The sequence below is a fragment of the Puma concolor genome, chromosome A3, assembly GCF_028749965.1.
Source record: "Puma concolor isolate L17-30 chromosome A3, mPumCon1.1.hap2, whole genome shotgun sequence".
NCBI lineage: Eukaryota > Metazoa > Chordata > Mammalia > Carnivora > Felidae > Puma > Puma concolor.
This window is the reverse complement of record NC_141669.1, coordinates 125820517-125844818: the sequence shown is the minus strand read 5'-3', so window position 1 is coordinate 125844818 and position 24302 is coordinate 125820517. Positions and strand designations below refer to the sequence as shown.

Genomic DNA, 24302 nt, shown 5'->3' with positions numbered 1-24302 from the left:
CAGGGCTGCATGGAGGGGCCTGGGCTTTCAGGCCAACCTAGGATCTTCGCTTCCAGGACTCCTGCCTTATGAAGTGGCAGAGGAAGTCCTCGAGCACAGGGCTGAATGGGCCCTTGTGCCCCAACACCCTGCTGTGAAACTCATTCTAAGTGGCTTCGTGCTTCAACAGTATCACGGGGCAGTGAGAGCAAACTCTTCTGAAGCAGGCACTCACGTAGGGGACATTTCCCATTCAACTTGTCCCCTGCATTCCTCAGCCAGGATTCATTCTCAGGGGCCATGAAGGGCCCTTAAACAAGCTTCTCTTTCCTGATCATAGTGAGTTTCAGCCTGCTGATGGCAGATGACAGATCTTCACTATAATTTAGGGAAGTTTAAAGAGCAAAGGTCACTTCCTCCCCTTGGGAAATGTCAGCTTCTTCCTCACGGGCTTCCCACCCCCCCCCCCCCCCCCCGGGAGAGAAACTTCCTGGGGAATGAGCCCTTCTCAGAATTCCAGGAAGGGCCCAGAGGAGTGAGAGCCTTGAACCCACATTTTAGAGCAGTTGTCCCCATGGGGCACCACAGGGACTGGATCAGGTAGCTGGCACCCACATATATCTATATCCATGGCTCCAACGGTCTGAGCCAGGACCCTGCCTCGTTCTTCTGCTTCCCTGTAAAGCACAGACTTGACAGGGGGTGGGCAGGTTGATCAGGGCAGACTGTCATTTGGTTCCTGGTTCCCATGCTGAGAAGCTCCTCTCTCAGCTGAGTTACTGTCCAGCTGATCCCAGGAGTTCTGCCTGGAACTGTCCTGTGTTTTGTATCTTACGTTTGCCCCTGAGCCTGGGGTGCATCTTTGCTTAGACTGGGGGGATAGCTAGTAGGGAACTCGACCCCAGAGCCAACAGGTGGGCCCCAGGACAGGGACAGGAGCTCAAGAATGCTAGCTGCTTCTAAACCTCATTCCTTCTCCAGAAAGGGTCAAAATGGCAGGCTCTCTGCTCCATTGGACTCATGGTCCCTTCTTGTGTGTGCGAGTGGGGGGAACTACACTGAGCGCCTCCCTCCTTGGGGAGGTGGGTCATTCAGATCAGACTCTGACTTGGGATGGCAGAGGAATCCCTGACCTGCAGGATCTGTTGGGCCTGCAAGAGAAGTGCCTGGGTGGACAGTGAAGATGGCAAGACCTGACCACCGTCCCGGGCACAAAGCAAGCACAGGCAAGGGTGCTATGCCTGGCCGCAGCCATTGGGAGCACCAGGAGGGGCAGGTCTTGTCTTCCAGGGCGGAACCCAGTACTCCAGGGCAGGCCTCTCATGCTCCAGGAGGGACTCAGTGTTTCCAGTGGAACCCAGTGTTCACATGGGACCTGGTGCTCCAGCAAAATCCCCTGCAATGGGTGGGATCTGGTGTCCTAGGTGAGTCTAGTGCTCCAGGTGAGACCCAGAGCTCTAGGAGTGACCCGGTGCTCCAAGTGGAACCCAGTGCTCCGGGCAGTGCCGGGTGCTCCAGGTGAGAGCCAGCACTTTAGGCCCGACCTGGAGATCTAGGTGGGAGCTGGCATTCAGGGTCAGAGCTAGCAGTCCATGCAGGACATGGTGCTCCAGGCCTGGGTGTGTGGAACTGTGTGGGTCCTCTTCAAGAGGAGACACAATTGCACAGAAGGTAAATGTCCCAGGCCTGGCTCTTAAGAGTGTGTGAAATCCTACTGAGACACAGGGAGAAACAGACAAAGTTGGAGGCATGGGGACACACAAATGGGGAGATGTGCAAAGGTACTGTGGGGGAGAGAGAGAGAGAGAGAGACTGCTTGATTTAGAGAGACAGACAAACACGGGGAGAGCCACGCTGGTGACTGGACAGCATCACTCAGGTGGACGAGTGAGTGTTAGTTTCTCCCGCGAGGGCCCTCCGCCGTCCAGGCTCTGGCCTTGACTTCCCAGCAAAGGGGCAGGGGGCGGAGCCCGGGCCCCAGGGAGGCCCGGGCCTGGCGTGGGCGCGGACCTAAGTCTGGATGAAGAGGTGGAAGTTGCTGCGCGTGAACTCGTGGTGGATGCTCTCGAGCAGCGCGTCGGCGTCGGCTGCGGGTTCGGGGGCGCCCGGGGGGCCGGGCCGCGCGCTGTACTCGGGGGTGTAGGTGAAGGAGAAGGCGCTGGGGTAGAAGAGGCCGTCGGCGCGCACCAGGCTCACGGGCACTGTGATGGGTGTGCGCAGCCAGCGCCAGTCGCTGCCGAAGGTGGCGATGTCGGGCACCACGCACACCAGAGACCGCGGGCTCCTGGGGTGGCACCGAGGTTAGGGCTGCAGTGCCGCCGACGGCACGCACCCGTCCCGTTCCCCGCGGCCCGAGGGAGGCTCCCCCTATACCTGTACATGGTTTCGGCCTCCACGTCCCCGAACCACACCTTGAGCCCCGCGTGGAAGTTCTCGCCGTGGAGCTCGAGCGTGGCCACGTCTCCCCCACCACTCAGCTGGGGGCGGGAGGGAGCGGGGGCGGTGGCCGAGAGCCTGCTGCTCTCCCTCGCCAGCACCCCATTCCCCCCACCCCACACACACACACCCTGAGCCAGATCCCCGCTCGCCCGCGCCCCCTGCGCCCGCCAGCGCCCCGGATTCACCTCCAGGGTGCTGATGAGGGGCACTGGGGTGACGGGTTCCCGGGTCCACGCCAGGCTGGTGCTGAAGGAGAACTCCACCGACTCGGTACCGATGATGGTCCAACAAGAGCTGTCATTGAGCAGCGCCCTGTTCGCCTCTTTGGGGCAGGGGGAGGCCTGGGAGGAGACCCAAGGGGATGGTGGCCACCAGCATGGGTGGCATGGGTCAGCATAATGCCTGGGCTCTTGCATCCTGGGGTCCAGTCCTAGGCTCTGAGCTTTACCTGCCCTGTGAGCTTGGACAAGGCCCTTAAGTTCCCTGAACTAGCTGGTTTCCAAAGGTCTATTTTCTTAGGATTCTGAAATTCTATTTTTTAACATTGTGCAATTCTATTCTACAGGTTTGAAATGCTTGGGGAGGCAATATAGCTCAATAATAATGTTATTTTCTATATATTATGATTTTATCTCAACATTCCATGATCATATTCTTTTGGGAGTTGTACTGCTTAATAATAATTTTCCACATTCTACAATTCTGTGGCTTAACATTTTATGATTCTTTTAAAAAAAATGTTTATTTATTTGGGGGGGGTGGGGTGCAGAGTGAGAGAGGGGGAGAGAGAATCCCAAGTAGGTTCCACGCTGTTAGCACAGAGCCTGACACAGGGCTCGATCTCATGAGCCCTTGAGATCTTGACCCAAGCCGAAATCAAGAGTCTGATGCTCAGCCAACTGAGCCCCCCCCCAGGTGCCCCTGAACTATTACTTATTTTTATTTTCATTCTAAAATCTTATCTCCCAACATTCTATGACTCTAACATTCCTTGGGAAGGAGTATTGCTCAATTAATATTGTTACTATTTTTTCTACATTCTTGGATTCTGTCCTGATAGTCTATGATTCTAACATTCCATGGGAGGCAGTGTCGCTCAGTAAGCAGCAGTCATTATGATGATGACCATCTTACGTTCTCCGGTTCTCTATGTTCTGACCCTTCTAGAACGCTTGGTGCCAGTACTCGTTCCCTCTCACCTGGAATTGCACCACCTTGTCTGCGGCGAGGCATAAGTAAGTGCCACCCTCTCCGGCAGGCTCACCGGGGAACTGGAACGCACACTTGTGCAGCTGGGAGATGGGCTCGTCCACGTCGAGGAGTGCGTACTGTTTGGCCACTTTGCGGATGATCTACAACAGAAGGAGTGGTAGGAAGTATGGCGGCAAGGTGCCTGGGTGCACAGAGGCTGCCCTCCCAGCTAGCTTTCTGCTGTCCTGTAGCCATATGGGCTCTGACAGGTCCCCCCACCCCCCACCCTTTACCTCCATCCAGCCCCACAAAGCACTGGGTATCCAGAGTGAGAATGCATGTCTTTATGCCTTGGGCCCTCACCTTCCAGCCCTGCCCTTGTGGGTCAGACTTTCTGCATGGATCTGGGGGGACCCCCCAGGTATGCCCTCCCTTCTCATACCATTGGAGGTAGTGTGATGCCCGTGACAGTGCAGACAAGTTGCACTAGGGAGCCATAGCGGACGTAGCCCTCTCGAGGCGGGAAGTCCCCCTGGGAACAGTGTTCATCAGCTGGCGTGAAAAGAGGGAAGGGAAGGAAGGAAGGTTTTCAGGGGTCCCAACTTTCTCCCCTGAACCCTGCCTTCCCTGCCTCTGGCCCCACCCCACATCACACTTGGATCCTGCGGGGAGGGTCGGCATGCAGGGAGACAGCTAAGGCTGAAGGTTCTCATTCTGGAGGGGTCATCTGTGGCCATCCTTGAAAGTGTCTGCTCCCAGGGTGGGGTTTGAGAGGAATGGAGAGGGCTGGACATTAGAGTCAGAATGGCTTGGACTAGTCACAGACTCACTGGGACTTTTGGCAAGCCTCAGTTCCTTGGGCAAAGTTTACTTTTCTCGAGGAGTTGTACTGAAGATGAAATAAGCTGATGCATGTGAAGCTCCCAGCCCCGGGCCGGCTGGTGTGGTTACCCAGGTGGAGCGTGAAGGCAGCCCACTGGCGCGCGCTGGCCACGAAGGCGCCGTCCTCCACGGACAGGTAGCGCGTGGAGACCGTCTGGGAGCGCAGGCGGTTGAAGAGGGAGACCTTTGAGCCCGAGGATATGCACACTGTGAGGGGAGGTGAAATCAGCGCCCAAGCCTGCCTTGGTTCCTTGTACTTCCAGGCACTTTCTGGTCCTCTGTCCCCTGGGTCAGTCCCCTCGTATGCTCACTGGCCTAGACACACTGGGCATTCCTAGTTCATGGCCCTTTACCAAGTACCGGCTGGAGTCCTGCCTTTGTATCCTTGCCTGTTCCTTTTTGCTGCCTGGACGCCCTTCAGTTCGATAAACAATATTATCAAGTATTCACTAAGTGCCTCCTTTGGGGCAGGCACTGTGCTGGGTACTGGGCACCAAAGGGTGACTTAGACCCAGTTTCACTCTGGAGGAGTTCACAGTCTCAGAGAGGTGGGACATACATATAAAGTTTCAAAATGAGGTGGTAAGGGCTGGGGGAAAGAGGGCTTCCTGGAGGAGGTTACACTCTCAGCTGGGGAGCAGGAAGTAGGTGGGAGTTGCTCAGGGGGCTGCATAAGCAAATACCATGTGGTGTGAAACAGCAGTGTGATATTTCTAGGGTTTGACACCCATCTCCTCCAGCTTATCACACTCAGAACCATGGTTTTGTTTTCTGACGGAGCTTTGACCACTTGGGGAGAAAGCACTAGGTCATCTTCTCTCCCCTCCTAGTGCAAGGCATATTGTAAATGCTCAATTTATACATAGCCTAAGTTCCCATCCATTGGATAATAACGAAAGCTAATGTTTGTTGTATGTCAGATACTGTTTTAAATGCTCTATATGCATTAGCTCATTTGATTCTCCCAACCCTGCTCTGGGGTAGATACTATCTCTGTTTAAGAGAGCAACTTGGGGTGTCTGGGTGGCTCAGTTGGTTGAGCATCTGACTTCGGCTCAAGTCATGATCTCGTGGTTCATGAGTTTGAGCCCCGCATCAGGGCTGCCCTCCTCTCTCTTCCCCTCCCCTGCTCGTGCTCTTTCCCTCTCAAACAAAACAAAACAAACATTAAAAGAGAGAGAGAGAGAGAGAGAGAGAGAGAAACTTGCTCCAGATAGCATAGCTAGCCAGTAGCAGCCAGGATTCAAACCTAGGCCACCTAGCTCCAGAATCTGCACTCCTAACCACCACACTATACCACTTACCTGATACCAAGGGCCAGACAGAGCACTGCCTGGGTCTGAGACGTTCTACAGGGTTTTTAACAGACAGAAAGTAAGTATGGGCTTTGGAGTGACACTGACTCAAGTTCAAATCCTGGCTGGGTCTCTTCCTAGCCGGGCAATCTTAGGCAAGTCACCTGGATTGTGATAGGCCCAACTATTTCATTAAATGAATGGATGAATGTTCCAGACCTCGTTTCCCTCATGCCCTCCTATCACTCGAACAATGATAGTACCTGCTTCAGAGGGATGCAGTGAACATCAAATAGGATGATTCTTGTTAATGTTAGCAAGGGAAGTCCACCTTCTCCTATGCCTTCCCCCACCTCACTTCGTGGGTAGTGACAACAGTGTTGTCACTGTGCTTCAGGCCCCGTCCCCCTTGGGATTTGTCACTTGGCACCCAGGGCAGTCCTTATTTCAAACTGTCTCTCTGATGAGCGCTGTGTGTCTATCTCCCGTGCTAGGCTGTGGGTTCCTCCAGAACAGGCACTTGTCTTTATGTTACAGGGATCCAGCGTCTAGCACAGAGCCAGGCATACATCAAGCACTGAATAGATATTTTTGACTGCCCTTTTATTGTCACTTTTGTCTTTAGTTCAGCACCTGCTGGCCATTTTTGTCTGCTCTGGACTCCCCACCCCCCACCCCACCCCCGGTCCCTTTCCCCAATGTCTGGCGTCTGTCCCCTTTCCTCTGCTCTAGTTTCTCATTCCCAGACCCGAGCCAGACCCCGCCCCTCTCCCGGCTCAGACTCCACCTCTCCCACTCTGGCCCGACCCTTCCAATCTAGGTCTCCTCCTTCCCCAGTTCGGCAGCTCTGGACCCGGTGGCACCTGACCGCCCCGCCCAGCCCTCGCGCCCCGCCCGGCTCACGGTCAGTGTTCTTCAGCGACTGCTTCTTCTGCGAGGGCTTCGAGATGACCTTGATGAGGCGGCTGTGGAAGGTGCCTAGCTCCCGGCCCCCCCGGTGCACCAGCCGCAGCACCAGCCGGAAGTGCTTCCTCTTGTCTGCGTCCGAGATGTACAGGGTCTTGGCGCAACCGAATTCCTACGGGGTGCGCGGGCACCGGGCCGTCTCATCCCAGCCCTCCGCCACCAGTTTTCTGACGTCTGCCCCATCGGACGTGACAGGAAGCAGCACGATCCCAGCTCTCAGGCTCACCCTCGAGGCAGAACCCCGGTCCCCCCGCCTCTTCACCTATCTTTTGGCTTCTGCGGGGGGCGGGGGGGTTGTGGGCAGGGGGTAGATGAGCCCTCCTCGCCAAGGAAGGGGCAAGGATGGAAACAGGAATCAGAGCCCGTCCCTCGCCCTCTCACCCTGGAGTCTGGCTGCTCTTCGAAATTCAACTTCTGCGTCTCGGCGGCGCTGCCGGACGCGCCATCCAGTCCCATGTAACCGCAGACCGTGGGTCCGGTTTCCCCTGGCTGGTGGGCTGGAAAGGGACGCGAGGCGGCTCGGGAAGGACTCGGGTGCCTGGCAAGAGGAGTTCTCGCCGCCAGAGGGCGCGGCGAGACAGCGCATGCGACCCCGCCAGGCTCCCAGGCCGCACTGTGCTGTCCCCCCCGCAGGGAGGCGCCCGGCAGTCCAGGAGTCCACCCTCACCTTGGCCTTGCACTGGCTTCACCCTCCAGCCGGGACCTGCGAGGTAGACACAGGGCGGGGGGCAGAAGAACCTGCGGAGACATACAAACGCTGGACTCGCACATCCATTCTCCACTCGACTGTCTCTAGACGTCTCAAAGGCAGCACAAATCGGGCAGAATCTTTGATTGCTCCTCCTCCTTTCCCAGTGCCCTCCCCAGGCTTCTCCGTGACCGTGGACCCCAGAGGTTAATACATCTGAACTTGCTTTTATCACTCCTTTCACTCAACCCATTAGAAAGTCCTGTCCCCTCCGCATTCAAAACACATCCACAATCCATGGGTTTCCTATCACCTCCACCTCAGTCCCAACTGCCATCACTGTGCCTGGACCACAGCATCAGCCTTCTCCCCTGCTCTCTCTGCCTCCACGCCTCCCCTTTACGACCTGCTTAGAGCAAAGTGGGCACACTGCCTTTTCGCTTCTTTAAAAGCAGGGGTCAATCATGTTGTCTTCCTAAAACCCTCTAGCGGTTGATGTGGTCCCTGCTTACCTCTCCTACTTTATTTCCTACAAAGTCCCCCCTCCTTTTCTAATTCCAGCCCTTCTGACTATTTTTGTACCAGAAAAGGCCAAGTCTGTACAACCTCAAGGTGTCTGCATTTTCTTTTCTTTTTAATTGGAACACGCTTCCCCCAGATTTTCTCCTGTCTGGCTCCCTTTTAACATTCAAGTCTCAATTCAGATGTCACCTCCTTAAAAGGCCTGTCCGCCATCTTGACCTTTCTAGCTAAAGTGCCCCCACCTCTGTTTCTACCACATCATGCTGTCCTATAATTCTGCTCTAACAGCTGTCATCACAGTCTGGAATTTCTTGTTCACTGATTTGTGCGGAGTTTGTTGTCTGTCTCTTCCACACCACAGTGAAAATGCCATGAAAGCAGGGGCTGGATCGGTCTTCTGGAGTTGTATGTCCAGGGCCCGGCACTGTCCAGAGAGCCTGACACCTGATAAGCACCCAGTAAGTAGTTGTTGAATGAAAGAAGGAATGAATGGGTGGATGATGAGTGAATGGGGATACTGTAGATTCACAAGGAGGTTCTATTATACACCAAAGTGGAGGCCAGTGGGGGCAGAGGGAAAAGGCTCCTGATGGGCCAATAGTCGAGCTCTGTGTCCTCCCCAGGTTCTAAAAGACACTGAACTGGTGGGGTGCCTGGGTGGCTCAGTCAGTTGAGCGTCTGACTTTGGCGTCTGGCTTCGGCTCAGGTCATGATCTCGCGGTTTGTGGGTTCGAGCCCTGCATCGGGTTTTGTTCTGACAGCTCAGATCCTGGAGCCTGTTTCAGATTCTGTGTCTTCCTCTCTCTTTGCCCCTCCCCCACTAGCGCTCTGTGTCTCTCTGTCTCATAAATAAACATTAAAAAGAAAAAAAATTTAAAAGACACTGAACTGGGGGCGCCTGGGTGGCTCAGTTGGTTAAGTGTCCAACTCTTGATCTCAGCTCAGGTCATGATCTCACGGTTCCTGAGATGGAGCCCCCTGGCTGTCAGCACAGAACCTGCTTGAGATTCTTTCTCCCTCTCTCTCTCTGCCCTGTCCCCACTTGCTTGTGCGTGCTCTCTCTGTCTCTCTCTCTCTCAAAAAAAATTAAAAAAAAAAAAAAGATTGCCTTAAATAAAACAAAAATAAAAAATACAATAAATAAAAGACAAGGCAAGCACAGAGCAGAAGGTGGCTGCAGGGACCTCCAAGGGGCCAGCGAGGCACCTACCGCTTCTCATTTCCATATGATTTTTGAGCCACCTTGGCATGCAGGATCCACACCGTCTGCTCACACTGTTGCTGTAGGCACTGGCGCACGCCTTCCCTCAGGACCGTGACATGCTCTGGGGGTGACCCGGGGGTGGGTGCAGGCTGGCAGCTGGGCAGGAATGAGCGTTAAGGGGAGAGGTGGCCTGGAGCCCAGCAAGGAGGTTGAATGAAATTCATGGGGGGTCAGGGACGGAAAGCATTGGGTAAGAGAGGGGATTCCGGGTTTAAGTTGTGGGTTAAATATTTAGGCTGCCCATACTCAATGAGGCCTGAAGGGAGCCCACCGGGACCACCCAGGCGCCACTCTGCAGGTCTGGCTCCATGCCCATCACAGCCTGAAGCACTGGGGAGAGGCCCCAGCGGCACAAAGGCCACACTTGTGCCGGTCTTGGGACGGAGACAGAGTATGTGAGGGTACATGATTTCCTTACACTTTGAGGGGACCCACCCCGGCGAAATCTGGATGCTGGGGCGAAGAGCTTTGCTGGACCGCTGGACCAGAGCGCTCTCTTGCCTGCCCCCAGAAGCCTGTAAACACCCAAAACGGTGTCCCCGGGATCCTAAAGGAACATTTGCAGGTCTTCCAGGGTCAAAGCAACCCTCCTCACCCCCTTTCTCCCAAGAGAAGGGGCCTGTTAACTGTCCTAGCTTTCCTTCCCTTGATTTCAGGGCCTCCAGAATCAAGGGAGTGGGCCAGTCAGAGCCTAGGGGCCTGGTGGCTTGTCGGCCTCCGAGTTTTGACGAGGGAGGGTGGTGGGTGGGCCCAAGACTTAAGGAATTGCAGAGACGCGGCGAAGGAGTCCGAGACGGCAGAGATTTGAGGGGCCTCCAGGTGGGGCCTGGGGGAGAGTCGGGAGCCCTGCGGCTACCCTTCTGAACCCTTTTGCCCGTCGCGCAGGACCAGAGTCCCGGGCCTCTCACTCCTGGAGGGGGCAGCGGAGGGCAAGAGCCCGGCCGAGCCAGGGCCCGCTCCGCCCCTTGGGGCTCTCCTCGGGGAAGGGCCTCGGAGGCATCCGACGCATTCCGGCGGCGGAGAGCGGGGCCGCCCAGCCTCCCGCCGGGAGCCGAATTCCGGCCCCGCAGCTCGCGCCGGCGGCTCCCGGGGCGGCGGGAGCAGGGGCGCCGCGCTGGCCCCGCCCCAGCCCTGCGAGGAAAGGGGATCGCTCCCGGCCGGTGGGAGGGGTCGCAGCCCGCGCTCCCCCTCCCCACCGCCTGCCCCCGGTTAAATGCGGCCGCCCCCGCCGCTCGCTCCAGCCGCCTGGCAGTCCCCACCTCGGGCGCGCTGCCTGCGCCGTTACCTGGTCCAGCTGCCCGGGAGGCTCCGCCCGTCGGCTCCGCTCCGCGGCCGCGCCTCCGAGCTGTGCGGAGGGCTCAGGTGAGTCAAAGGGCCTGGGGGCGCGGAGGGGTTTGCAGGGGAGCAGGCGTCAAGTCAGGCCAGACGACCGCGTCTAACCGCCGCCGCACCGCTTACGGTGCCCCCATCTGACCTGCAGTGCCCTTCTCCACTTCTGTGGGGTCCTTTCCAAGTTGAGCCTCCACCAACAAGGCCACCAAAGGGGGGGGGGGTTGCTTGCCTCCTAATCTCCTCCCTCGAGGAACCGCCAGGAATGTCCCCAGGTATTTATTCATCAGCCAATTCTTGAGGAGTTATTTGCAGACCTCTCCTTCCTTTTGAGCCCAGTCTCCCCACCCTAAGGCATTTCCGAATCTTTTAACGGGAGGATTAACCCCTCAGAGGAGCTCGGGGTTCTAGTATCAGACCTGTCACCACGTTGCTGTGTGACTTAGGGCAAGACACTAGCCTCTGGACCTGGTTTCTCCCTCTGTAGAATAAGAGGGTTGGGAAGGTGATGCACTTCGAGGCAGTCGATGTTTTGACTTTCTAGGATTACTGGGCAGGGGGAAGGGGGTGCCGGGGGAGATGTTGGCTCAGGCCAAGAGCAGGATAAGGGGGATCTTAGGGGGCCCAGAGGCTTCTGCAGGTGGGAAAGAATGGGAGGTGGCAAGGGCCCCTTGTTTCTTCCCTCCCTCCCCCCATGCTCCGCAGAGGTGGCCCTGGCTATGGCCCAAGCTAGAGAAGGCATTCTGCACCCTCCCGTTTGCAGCGGCAACTGGCACATCTGGCTTAGTCAACCTCCCACGACGGGCGCTGCCAGAGGGATTTTTGTTCTTCTAGCAGGCCTGGAAAGCGAAGGCAGAGAGGATCCGGGCCGGGAAGGCGGCCTGGAGTGAGCTGCACGCACCCGACCTTGCTCAGAATAGGCCCATTCACGGAATTGGGGGAGGGGGCCAGAGGGGCTGCGGTTGGGTTAGGGCAGCTGGCCCCCTCTGCCAGGAAACAAGCAACAGAAAAATGGCTAACGCAGCTTCAGCATGGGGCGTCGGGGGCAGGGTATAGAGTAGGGGGAGTGAATGGAAGGAAAAGAGGTTTAGTGACTCCTCGGCGCCAGGTTGCTAGGCAGCCAGGCAGCCCAGAAAGGAGAACGGGAACCAGGAGTCCCAGGTTCCTTTGCAGCTCAGCGGGCAGCCTTCCTGGGCCTCAATTTCCCCATCTGTACAACGGGAACCCTTCGGGATTATCAAGGGGCGTCGTCAAGGGCGGTGGAAGAGTGAGCGCTCACCTGCTGCCGGTACAGGGTCCATGGGCGCGCTGGGGCCTCACTCACCGCCTTCCGGGCGCATCCAATGCCGCTGTCCCAGGAACCCTGCGCTCCCCTGCTTCTTGGCCCTGGTGTCGGATATATCCTGACCCGGGCTTATCTCCAAGGCCTCGGGGCTCTCGGCCACTGTTTGCTCTGGGCAGGGGCACCTGCGGGGCAGATGTGGTCTTCCCACGGCCACCTAACCAACGCAGCCAGATTCGGGAAGACGCCCCCTGGCGGTGTCTCCTGAGGGCAGGCGGGAAGTGCAGGCTCCAAGCCTGCGTAGCGCGTTTTGGCGGTCGCGCTGCGGGTCCCTACCCCCCACCGGGTGAAAGGGTGCGGCTCTCCCCAGGGGCCAGAGGCTGGGCCCTGCATGTCTGGGTGTGTGCGCGCATGCGTACGTGTGTGTTGGAAGGACAGCCACACAGAAGCGCCTTGTGTGGGGAGGGAGGGGGCCAGGGTGGGGAATGACGGCTTTGTTCTTGCAGAGGTTCTCCCGGCAGGAGAGGCCGCGGAACGCGTCGCTGGTCTTTGGAACCACTTAGGCGTAGGACTGTGTCCTGGCGAGCCACTTTCTTGCCGAGTGACTTTGGGCACCGGCGCTTCTCTTTTCTGAGACGGTTTCCTCATCCGTACGATGGGAAGAGTAACAGTTTTAGCCTCATAGAATTGCCGAGATTAAACGTCCCAATGCATGAAGAACATTTAACACTGTGCTTGGCGTTTAGAAAGGCCTTTTTTTTTTTTCACTTATTTTTGTGGATGTTTTCTTTTCGAGGGGCATTTTATTTTCAAATGATATGTTTTTAAATCTGCTTTCTGTTTATCTAAATACTACTCTGCAATTCTGCAAAGTAGGATTCCCTGTGTTTCCCCGCACTGTACTGCAATTTTTTTTATTACGAAAATTTTCAAACACACACAAAGGTAGAGACATTAGTAAAGTAAATCCATGATCCTTCCCCCGCTCCAAGTGCCCATCACCCAGAGTACGAGCTCTGTAACTATTACCGCGTTGCTATTTTCCTTGCACCCTCCAGGCTCTGGCACTTCCCTTCTCTGTCCCCCAAGCACCATGAGGGGCCTTCTATGCTCGCCACTGCCTATGTTGCTGCTGCTTCTCCAGCCCTGGGAAAGCCAGCTCCAGTTCGCAGGTGAGCAAGGCTCAGCCCTCACCAGCAGGGGGAAGGGAACAAAAGCTGGTTCTCGGTCTGCAGCCAGCTAGGTCTGCTGGGGAGAGAAAAAACAAAGGCTCTGAAATCATAACGGGCTAGGTTCTATCTAGTTCACAGCTTCGCCTCTCTGGGACTCAGTTTCCTTATCTGTAGGATGTGGCTTAGAGGTAGCAAAGTTGGCGGTAACATGCAGAAGTGCCCATTTGGCGTTTAATTTTTAAAAGTGAACTGAAAAATCAGGAGACTTCACGTAACAATTCTGCTTTGGGACCTCCCTTGAAAAACCCAAGGATCTGTTAACATGGCGTCCGCGTGGCAACATTTGGCTGGGGGAGGGATATGGGTGTCGGTCAGCGTAACCCAAGTTCACTCATTCATGTTGCCTGCCCGGTCTCTGTAGTCGTTTGAGTTTGCGCCATCCCTTCGCCCACTCCCGAATGGGGAATGCCTCCTCAGAATAGCTCTAAGAGCCGTAGGATAGAGAATTGGTGAAATCTGGCCTTAGCAAATGCTGGATGAGTGGAGATATCTAGCTCGCATTTGCTAGGTTAATTCTGCGCTACGCGCTGTTACGCCGGAAAAGCACCATTTCGCCTTGGGTTTCCCTGGGGATCTCCTCCGAGATGAGGTTTTGCAGACCTAGGAAAGTCCTTCCCGATCTCCTCGAAGGTCCCAGGTGTCGAACGGGGCCCCTGGATTTGGTGTTCGTGATTGACAGCTCGCGCAGCGTGCGCCCCTTTGAGTTCGAAACCATGCGGCAGTTCCTGGTGGGCCTCCTCCGCGGCCTGGACGTGGGGCCCAACGCTACGCGCGTCGGAGTGATCCAGTACTCGAGTCAAGTGCAGAGCGTCTTCCGGCTCGGCGCCTTCTCGCGCCGCGAGGATATGGAGCGCGCCATTCGCGCGCTGGTGCCGCTGGCTCAGGGCACCATGACCGGGCTGGCGATCCAGTACGCCATGAACGTGGCTTTCAGCGTGGCCGAGGGCGCGCGCCCGCCGGAGGCGCGCGTGCCGCGCATCGCTGTCATTGTGACCGACGGGCGACCCCAGGATCGCGTGGCTGAGGTGGCGGCTCAGGCGCGCGCCCGCGGCATCGAGATCTACGCCGTGGGGGTGCAGCGCGCCGACGTGGGCTCCCTGCGCGCCATGGCGTCTCCCCCGCTGGACGAGCATGTTTTCCTCGTTGAGTCCTTCGATCTTATCCAGGAGTTTGGCCTACAGTTCCAGGGTCGGCTGTGTGGTGAGTTAGGGGAGCTCTGGAACGATTTCTCCTCGAGCAAATACCGGCTGGTCCCGGGAGGCACCGCCCACTCTAGCTTCAGCCCCGCCCACCAGATAGCTAAGTGACGCTGGGTTGCCGCAGGTTCTCACATTCCAGGTCTGCCCACTTTTGCTTAGGCTTAGCCCACAAGGAGCAACATTTAGCATGCCTGCTCACCCGATGAGCTGTTGTGGTTTACCACTGGTCTGAGGTCAAACTCCAAAATCCCCTCTCGACACAAGAAGCACCGCCTGTCACAGCTGAGAGCAATCGCCCACCCGGAAACTGTCATGCCCCGCCCACATGGGCATGGCTCCGCCTACTCTGTTTAGTTCCTCCCACAATGCTGCCCATCTATTCTGCACCTTGAATTATTCCACCCACCTTGATTTAACACCTCTCCACCTCCTCTACCTTACCCCTCTGCAGTCCTGCCCCATCCCATTGACACATGTAGCCCGGTGGTGACCTCCTGTTCTGAGATTATTCATAGTGACTACTCAGGCGCTTTCTTTCCCCAAGCCCTCCCATCTAGATCCTCCCTCTCACCTGAGGTTGGTCCCATCAAAAGCCGTACTTGAACTTGGTGCCTGCCTCTGACCCCACCCAGTTTTTTTCTTGTTGGAGGGTTCTTCCCATCTGTCCCTCGCTGATTCTATACTTGTGTGTCCTCAGGAAAGGACCTGTGTGTTGAGGGGGGACACGGCTGCCAGCATCAATGTGTCAGCGCCCCGGGCACGTTCCACTGTGCCTGCAACCCTGGCTACCAGCTAGCTGCAGATAACAAGAGCTGTTTGGGTGAGAGCTGCCCCTGCCTTTGCAGTCTCACTGCTCCTGAATCTTCTGTGGCTCCCTATTGCCCCAGCATCAGACCAGTGAGTCTGGAAAGGCCTTTGGAAGTAAAGGTTCAGCACCTTTACGGGTCTAAAAAAGGGAAGCTATTGCCTGCGGTCACACAATTCCTTGGTGAAATCTTGACCCCATAGTTAAGTGTGGTTTCTACATCATTCTCTCCCTTATTTCAGGCTTGCCTCCTCCCTGGCTCCGATACACCTCCCAAACTTGTTTGTGAATGCTCCCATGCACATCTTCTTACTGTTTCTGTTATGCAGACACTCACTTTTGGGGTCTTCAGTTAGGGTCTCCATACCCCTACCCCCCGATATGTGGTGGGGGGCATTCTTGCTTCTGCATCTCAGCTCTTTCTGGGCTGCCCTTGCTGCTTCTCTCTGCACCTGCAAATCCTTCAAGGCCTGGTTCTTCATTTTTGTCTTCTGAAAAGGTATGCCACACTATGCCTTCCTTATACAATTGGGGTTTGCTTTTTCGCGTGTATGTGTGTCCACTCCTTTGAACATGATGGCAGCTACCACTCACCGAGTGCCGATTTAGTATTAGACGGTGCACTTCAACGTTCACATACATTATCTCTCAACCTCATAACAACTGGGGAAAAGAAGTCCTGTGTTTCCAACAATGCAGATGTCAGCTGGGGTCTTCTTGTTTCTAGAACTTAGAAGAGGCTGGCTTGAAGCCATTTGAATCTTTCCCCAAGACCTCTGGGGATTCCCCAAGTGCTTACCTTCTGCGGTCACCTCTTGCTCTGAGCTTCTGCTGAATTCATTCAACTTATGGGTCCTCGCTCAATTTCTCAACTTGCACATGCTATTCCTCCGTGTATGTAAATCAGCCTCTTCCTTGGTTTACACGCTTGTGTGCACAAGGCCATGTGTGTGTCTATGTAAGTGGTGCATATATCTGTTTTACTAAAGATGGGGGTGAACAGAGTGTGCATCACATTTGAAATTCTTTTTTAATGTTTTTATTTGTTTTTGAAGGAGAGAGAGAGAGACAGAGCATGAGTGGGGGGGGGGGAACAGAGAGAGACAGAGACACAGAATTCGAAGCAGACTCCAGTCTCTAAGCTGTCAGCACAGAGCCCGATGTGGGGCTCGAACTCACGAACTGTGAGATCATGACCTGAGCTGAAGTCGGACGCTTAACCGACTGAGCCACTCAGGCGCCCCGAGTGTGCATCACATTTAAGTAAAGTCAAACATACACACACAAAAGAAACACCTATTGATTATAATTGAATATTAGACACCATTGATCCTCAAAGTCCTCTGTCACTCCATTACAGGTGATTTTTCATGGGCAACTTCAGCCCACACAGGTACCCGTGCTCACATCATCTCTCTTGTTCTTCACTCCCATCTCCTTTCTAGGAACCCCAAGTTCTCACTCTTTTGTACAGGGCAATCTACACCTCTCCAGTCCCTACTTCCCAGCTCAGCTCTGGCTGTCTTTGTACATTGAAACCATCAAGATACTCAGCAGGAAATAGTTCACCCTCTTTAGAAGGAAGTTAGAAATAGCAGTTGCATTCTTCCGTTATATTCCCATTTTGTGGATGGGGAAATGGAGGCTCAGATAGGTAAAGTGGCAGAACCTGGTCCTCCTCTGTGAGTCAGTGACCATCTTGAGAGCAGGGGCTCTTCTACACTTGTGGATTCTTGTTCTTATGCCTGGCTTAGTAGTGGGCACGCTGGGCTGCAGCTGGGCCTTGAGTTGGGGGAGCCACTTGGCCCACTAGGAAGGTGACCTGTGCTTATAGAAATCACAGATGCCTGGGGACCACCCCGGGCTAATTAGGTCAGGATCTTTGGGGGTTGCGGCCCAGGCGTAGGTCTTTTTTAAAAAGCTCCTCAGATGATTGTTCTGTCAGGGCTGAGAAGTGCAGGCCCAGGGCAGATGCTGAGCTCACCTCTTCCTCAGCCATCGACCTGTGCGCTGAAGGGACCCACGGCTGTGAGCACCACTGCATCAGCTCCCCAGGCTCCTATTCCTGCCGCTGCCGAGCTGGCTTTGTACTCCAGCAGGACCAGAGAAGCTGCAGGGGTGAGTGAGCCCCACCACCCGCCTCCTGGACTGAGGTCCCTGATGGCTCCGATCAGAGATGACACCTTGCTCTCTCTTCCCTCCCACCAGCCATTGACCACTGCAGCTTTGGGAACCACAGCTGCCAGCACGAGTGTGTTAGCACCTTTCGTGGGCCCCGGTGCCACTGCAGAGAGGGCCACGACCTGCTGCCCGACGGGAGGAGCTGTCAGGGTGAGGAGGGCTCTCTTGTGTTTGTGTCGAGGGGCAAGGAATCTTGGCTGGTGGAGTCCACCCTGACTCATCCTGATCTGTCTCTCCTCTAAGCCCGGGACCTTTGCAATGGTGTAGACCACGGATGTGAGTTCCAGTGTGTGAGTGAGGGCCTCTCTTACCGCTGCCTGTGCCCTGAGGGCCAGCAACTGCAGGCAGATGGCAAAAGCTGCAACCGTGAGTGCCGGGCGGGAGGGTGTTCCGTCGGCCTCCGCCCCACTGCCCTCGTGCTGATCGTGCTTGGCTCTGCCCTCGCTGTAGCCCAAGGGTGTGCTGTGAGAGTGTGTGTGTGTGTGTGTGTGTGTGTGTCCGTGACAGTGGGGTGGGGGCGTGCAGAGGGCGTGCCGTGTCCTGCCTCCATGTCTTTCCCCTCTTCCTCTACCCTGCTGCCAAGGTTCATATCAAAAGTACACATTTGATCACATTTCTCCCTTTTCGAGAGTCTTCTGGGCTTACTAGTGCCTACCCCTGGGTTCAGATGCCTTACCCCTGAGTTTTTCGCATGGTGGGTACAGCCACATTAGTGGGTAGTGAAATCAAATTAGTGGATTATGACTAGCCTTTTGGGTTTTTTTTGTTTGTTTTTTAAAAAAGAGAAAATAGAGTTACTGCCTATAGAAAGAGTAAGTGAGGTTTCACGAAACTTAATTACATGCAAGCATACCAAGTGTGTTATTTGTTATTGTTATTTTTTACTGTGGGGTGTGGTCAACATTTTGAAACCACCAGCTTAGCTCATCACAGACAAGGTTTCCCACCACGCGCGTTTCCCACCATGCCTACACACTTCATCCAGGCTGGCCGGCCTGTTCCGGAAGGTGTCGAGAGCTGCCAGCTTCCGTGCCTCTGCACGTGCTGCTCCCACAATCCAGCATGTCCCTTCTCGCCTTGAAGAACTCCTGCCCATCCCTGAAGAACAAGTCAGATGTCACCACCTCCATGCAGCCTTCCTCACCAACGCTGGGAAGAATGAATTATTCCTACCTTGGGCTCCCTATCTGCCCCTCTTCCCTCGGCTGCAGCAGATAGCATGTCTGACCGCTCTGTTCTATCCTGATTTCGTTAGGATCAGGATTATGTTCCTTTATTATTGAACCCCCTTCAGGGCCTCGCAAAGTCCCTGATTCAGAACAGGGGAGGCAACGCTGTAGAGTGATTTAGGAGCAGGGGTGTTGGGGTCAGACAGACCTGGCTTCAAATCTGGCTCAGCCACTACCAGCTATGGAGTCTGGGGCAAATCACTACCCTTCAGAACCTCAGGCTATATCAATGGGGATAATAATCCAAGATTATTGGAAGGATTGAGAAAAAATACATAAAGCACTTAGCCCAGGACTTGGCACAAGGTAAGCTGTCAAATAATAACGTTTTTGTTCTTATTTGTTATTTTTACACCTTATATATTAACAATATATACTCTTTCGATATATTATTATTGATAAATTTATTATTATAAAATTATATTCTTTTATTATTATTGCTGTTATCACCTAGTACAGTGCCTGGCACAGGAAGGACTTCACACGTGGTACCTGTTATATAATAACTGTTTGCGAATGAATAACCCGGGGGGGGGGCGGGGGGGGGGTAGAAGGCTGCCACCAGCCAAGGGTCTGGCCCCCAATCCAAGTTCTTCTCACTACCTAGGGTGCCGGGAAGGCCACGTGGACCTGGTTCTGCTCGTTGATGGCTCCAAGAGCGTGCGCCCGCAGAACTTCGAGCTGGTGAAGCGCTTTGTGAACCAGATCGTGGACTTCCTGGACGTGTCCCCCGAGGGCACGCGCGTGGGGCTGGTGCAGTTCTCCAGCCGCGTGCGCACCGAGTTCCCGCTGGGCCGCTACGGCACCGCGGCCGAGGTCAAGCAGGCGGTCCTGGCCGTGGAGTACATGGAGCGCGGTACCATGACAGGGCTGGCGCTGCGCCACATGGTGGAGCACAGCTTCTCCGAGGCGCAGGGCGCACGGCCCCGCGCCCTCAACGTGCCTCGCGTGGGCCTGGTGTTCACAGACGGCCGCTCCCAGGATGACATCTCGGTGTGGGCGGCGCGTGCCAAGGAGGAAGGTGGGCTTGGCGCGGGACGCACTGGGCTGGGGTTGGGTGGGACGCGGAAGGGGTCCTTCCTGAGGCCTGGGGCACCCGCTGCGTCGTCCTGCCCTACAGGCATCGTCATGTACGCCGTGGGCGTGGGCAAGGCTGTGGAGGAGGAGCTGCGCCAGATCGCCTCCGAGCCTGCCGAGCTGCACGTGTCCTACTCCCCCGACTTCGGCTCCATGACGCACCTGCTGGAGAACCTCAGAGGCAGCATCTGCCCTGGTGAGCACATCTGACTCGGGACCCGTCCCCTCCAGCCAGTGCCCCGCCTCGGATCTTGCCCCTTCCTATGCAACGCCGTCCTGGATAGAGTTATAACCCGGCGACGGACCCACTAGACAGAGCCTTGTTACTCAAAGTGTGGTCCGCGGACCAGTGGCAGGGCTGTCGCCTGGTGGCTTGTTAGAGCGCAGCATTTCCACAGCTGCCCAGGCCTAATGAATCCGATTTTGTCCTTTAACAAGACCCTCGGGTGATTCCCAAGGACGTGGAAGTTAAAGAGCTCTAGACTAGGCTGGCTCCTGCCCCTCAGATTAGCGGGTGCTCAGAGTAATTTATTTCCCAAAGGCATGCCAAACTCCTTGTTCGCGGAGTGACATCATAAATCCCTTTAACTTGTTGGAATTCAACTATACAGACCTGGCAAAGTGGCAGGAATGAGAGTGTTCCAAGGACACAAAAACGTGTGCTTTTTGGACACTATAGCCTCCCAATTCAGTTCATCTACTTCATCTGGTGTGCAGTTGAGGAATAACGGCCCAGTCTATCTGTGGAGGAGAAGAGGGCTGTTGACCCTTGTGTCCTGTACTTTGTAGGTCGTGTAGGGAACTTCTCGGGGGGAATTTTTACCATGGAGTCTTTGCATTCCAACCCAGAGATGTGGCTTTTCTTTCCCGTTACCGGGCCCCTCCACAGCTAGGTTCGGTAGAGCTGGGCTGGCCTGCGGAGTCTGCAGTTTTGAGAAAGAGTTTAAAAATATATGTACATAAACATAGGTGTGTGCATACATACATGTACATACATGAATATGTATACACGCGTGTGTATGTGTATACACACACACCCCTACCTCTCTCTCTGTCCCTCTCCCTCTCTCCACCCTAATCTAACAATTAGCTAGGGTATTGTGGAGGCACCGGAATAGATGCTCTTTCATGGCCCTCCTGTCCTGACTCGTATGTCCCCCGCAGTGTGTCTTTGAGCAAGTCACTTAACCTCCACCCCTACCTTAACTTCTCTCTTCTGTAACAGGGGAAGGTGCTGGCTGCCCAAGCTTGCTTCCAGCTCTAAAATTCTTTTTTAAAATGTTTATTTATTTTTGAGAGAGAGAGAGAGAGCAAGCAGAGGAGGAGCACAGAGAGAGGGAGACACACAATCCGAAGCAGGCTCCAGGCTCCGAGTTGTGAGCACAGAGCCCGATGCGGGGCTCAAACCTATGGACTGCGAGATCATGACCTGAGCCAAAGTCAGCCGCTTAACTGACTGAGCCACCCAGGTGCGCCTCCAGCTCTAAAATTCTAAGAGAAATCTGGGCTCTGTGGTTGAAGCTCTTCACCAATTGGCTGTACAACTTTGAGCAGATCTTTCTCCCTCTCTGGCCCTTGGTTTCCCCAGCTGTGAAGTTAGGAGTCTTTGCAGGACTGTTATCAGTCCCATTGATGACATGACATACAGCAGTTCACTAAGGGTCCAACAAGACTAAGAAATCACTCTTCAGTCATAAAAGCAATTCTTTTGTGAAGGCCACGCACCAGGCACCGTGCTGTAATATTAAAAAGGGCACATGTTTACAAAATTTCAGTGAATCTAAGACCATCCATTGTAAGATTCCCCATTTTATATACTTCTGAGAAAAAACAGGTGCCAAATTTAATCGTAAGACATGTATTTTGATTTCAGAAATGTTGAAATGTGCGTGGAGATAGACTTGGGTCAGTGGGTTTTAAAATTTTTTTTAATGTTTATTTTATTTTTGAGAGAGAGGGAGAGAGGGAGAGAAAGGGGGGGAGGGGCAACAAGAGAGGGAGACAGAATCCAAAGCAGGCTCCAGGTTCTGAGCTGTCAGCACAGAACTGGACGCGGGGCTCCAACTCACAGACTGTGAGATCATGACCTGAGCCGAAGTCAGATGCTTAACCGACTGAGCCACCCAGGTGCCCCATGGATCAGTGTTTTTGTTTGGTTGTTTGTTTTGTTTGTTTATTTTTTGATCAGTGGTTTTTAAACATCAGTGTGTGACAGATTCACCTTGAGGGTTTGTTAAAACACAAATTGTTGGGCTCGAACCCCAGAGTTTCTGATTTAGTAGGTCTGAGGGAGTCTGATAGTTTGCATTTCTTTTTTTTTTTTTTTAACATTTATTTACTTAGAGAGAGAGAGAGCAAGCAGGAGAGGGGCAGAGAGAAAGGCAGAGAGAGAATCCCAAGCAAGCTCCTCAGTATGGAGCCTGAAGCGGAGCTCGAACGCATGAACCCTGATACCATGACCTGAGTCGAAATCAAGAGTTGGACGCATACTGGCCACCCAGGGACTCCTGATAATTTGCATTTCTAATAACTTCCTAGGTGCTAACTGATGGTGGTGGTCCAAGGACCACACTTTAAGAACTACTAGTCTAATTGAAACATACAAAGTGTATACTTAAGCTGGGCAGTGTTCTAGATATTCCCTCTCTAATAAAATAGTCACTAGCCACATGAGTCCACTTAATTGACATTACTTTAAAAAGTTAGAATTTTTAGTTCTTCAATCACACTAGCCACATTTCCAATGTTAAATAGCTGCACGTGGCTCGTGGCTACAGCACTGGACGGAGTGCAAACAGAATACTTCCATCGCTGCATGAAGTTTCATTTGGAGAGCGCTGCCGTGTGGACTCTTGCTACTCAAAGTGTGGTCCGTGGACCAGCAGCATAGGCATCGTTCGGTCTTAGAAGCATGGAGTCTCCTCTCTCCTTTGCCATTCCAAATCAGAATCTGTATTTTAACAAGATCTGGTGATTCCAATGAGCATTAAAGCTTGAAAAGCACTGTTCTAAGATGTACGCACACACGCACACACACCGTAGAATCCTCAGCACCACCCAATGAATAGATTTTCTCCTTGTATCCGTTTTTTACAGACAAGGAAACTCAGGCTTAGAAAGGTTGGGTGAGTTTTCCAGTATCTCACAGCTACCTAGCTGGTATTCATCCCAGGCCTGTTTGAATCCAAAGCCCACATACTCAGCCACAGGCGAGCGGAGCCGCCAGGGCCGGCTCGTCTTCCTGCAGATTCTCATTCCCCTGACTCTCTGTGCCCGGCTGGCAGAGGAGGGCATCGGCGCGGGTACAGAGCTTCGGAGCCCGTGCGAATGCGAAAGCCTCGTGGAGTTCCAGGGTCGCACGCTGGGGGCGCTCGAGAAGCTAACGCAGAACCATATCCTTTGGGGCCGAGAGCCCGGGCTGGAGGGGAGGGGATGGGACCCCCGAAACCCCCATCGGCTTCCTTAACTGCTCACTGGCCCAGCTGGCGGCGCGCCTGGAGGATCTGGAGAACCAGCTGGCCAGCCAGAAGTGAGGGCCGCCGGTGGCTCGGAGCCGGGCAGGGACGCGGCCCTGCGGACTGGGTCCCCCGTGTGCCGTCGGGGCGCCGGGGCCGGGCAACACCGGGACCCCGGGGGCTTGGGCTGGCGGGGAGGGGGCGCTGGCGGGCTCCCAGCGCTGCGCTCGAGCTGGCCTCGCCTGGACCAGAAGCCGGACTGCGGCGGACGGAGGCGCGAGCTAGCTCCGCACGCCGTCGCTTTGTGCTGTGCTCAGTTCTTTGTTGGGTTTCCTTTTTGTTTTCTTTTTCTTAAAAAAAAAAATAAATAAAAATAAAAAAAATTTTTTTTTTTCCACGGGGTCGGTTTGTGGGTCTTGCTCTGCCGCCAGAGGGAGGGGAGGACAGACGGAGCGCGCTCCGGAGGCGCCCGGGCGGCGTCTCCTCGGAGAAAGGCGCTTTGTGCGGGGGGGTCGACCTGGGGGGCAGGGGGCCGGGCGCTGCTTCCCCCTCCTTGTTTATTCAGCCGCGAACAGACGGCTCCTTATGCGCGCTGCGGGAAGGGAGGGGGCTCGGCGCGAACCCTCGGGGTCTGAACGAGACTGCGCCCCTCCATCCCCCCCCACCCCCCCGCCCCCGAGGCTCCAGCGCTTCGCTCTCTGGTCTTGCGTATCTCATGGTGCCCCCAGATCGGGCTGAAAAGCTGCTAGAATTGGGCCAGGGGGTTGGCGAGGAAGCGAGAGGCAGTCATTGAACCCCCTAAATGGACGGGGAGGGGGCGTATAGGTGAGTTTCACCTGGATTTTCTCTCCCTCCTGCACTACTTGGGGAGAAGAGGAGGTGTCAGCCAGGACCCCTGGCCAAGAGCTGCCTGTTCAGGGCTTCCTCTGCCCACCACTTCCAAAAATAAAACAAACAAAACCAAACAAACAAACAAACAAACAAAAAAACAAAACAAAGCCAACCCTCAATCAGGAAAGAACACAAAGCATGCCGTTTCCCAAGTGCATGTGAGAAACTGATTAAAATACTGCAGTCCTGGGTGCTTGTGGCCATTACTCTGGGTTTGTTTCCTTACCTGTAAAATGGGTCGTGAAATTATTACCCCCAAGGGTGGGGGTGAGAATGGAGGAAATTATTCTAAAGCATCTGACATTGTGCCTGGTACATGTTAGGCCCTCAATTAATGGTAGCTATTAATCTTATGTTAATATTGTATTTAGTCTTGGGCATTATTCTAAGTGATTT

The 24302-nt window shown here is 54.7% G+C and overlaps 2 protein-coding genes across 5 annotated transcripts; one reads left to right on the top strand and one right to left on the bottom strand.

The window, feature by feature from the left end:
* Nucleotides 1-1875: 1875 nt before the first annotated feature.
* RBPJL (recombination signal binding protein for immunoglobulin kappa J region like) lies at nucleotides 1876-11856 on the bottom strand. Its single transcript, XM_086702814.1, has 12 exons — nucleotides 11835-11856; nucleotides 10512-10641; nucleotides 9173-9322; nucleotides 7420-7490; nucleotides 7134-7249; nucleotides 6690-6864; nucleotides 4561-4698; nucleotides 4052-4161; nucleotides 3618-3770; nucleotides 2604-2759; nucleotides 2353-2456; nucleotides 1876-2263 (listed from the first exon to the last, which is right to left on the bottom strand). The coding sequence occupies exons 1-12, from the start codon at nucleotides 11854-11856 to the stop codon at nucleotides 1990-1992; spliced, it is 1599 nt and encodes a 532-aa protein (XP_086558940.1). The 3' UTR covers nucleotides 1876-1989.
* On the top strand, nucleotides 11171-24095 carry MATN4 (matrilin 4). Of its 4 annotated transcripts, XM_086702309.1 has the most exons (11): nucleotides 11171-11441; nucleotides 12896-13009; nucleotides 13700-14269; nucleotides 14966-15088; nucleotides 17069-17191; nucleotides 17282-17404; nucleotides 17498-17620; nucleotides 19091-19504; nucleotides 19604-19756; nucleotides 22808-22952; nucleotides 23035-24095. In XM_086702309.1, exons 2-11 carry the CDS (start codon nucleotides 12931-12933, stop codon nucleotides 23384-23386), a joined length of 2205 nt encoding a protein of 734 aa, XP_086558435.1. In that variant the 5' UTR covers nucleotides 11171-11441; nucleotides 12896-12930; the 3' UTR covers nucleotides 23387-24095. The 4 variants fall into 4 exon arrangements, with proteins under 4 accessions (XP_086558435.1, XP_086558437.1, XP_086558438.1 ...); XM_086702311.1 differs by lacking the exons at nucleotides 22808-22952; nucleotides 23035-24095 and adding an exon at nucleotides 21904-22183 and having other exon boundaries at nucleotides 11176-11441; XM_086702312.1 differs by lacking the exons at nucleotides 22808-22952; nucleotides 23035-24095 and adding an exon at nucleotides 22657-22801 and having other exon boundaries at nucleotides 11181-11441.
* The last annotated feature ends 207 nt before the right edge of the window (nucleotides 24096-24302 follow it).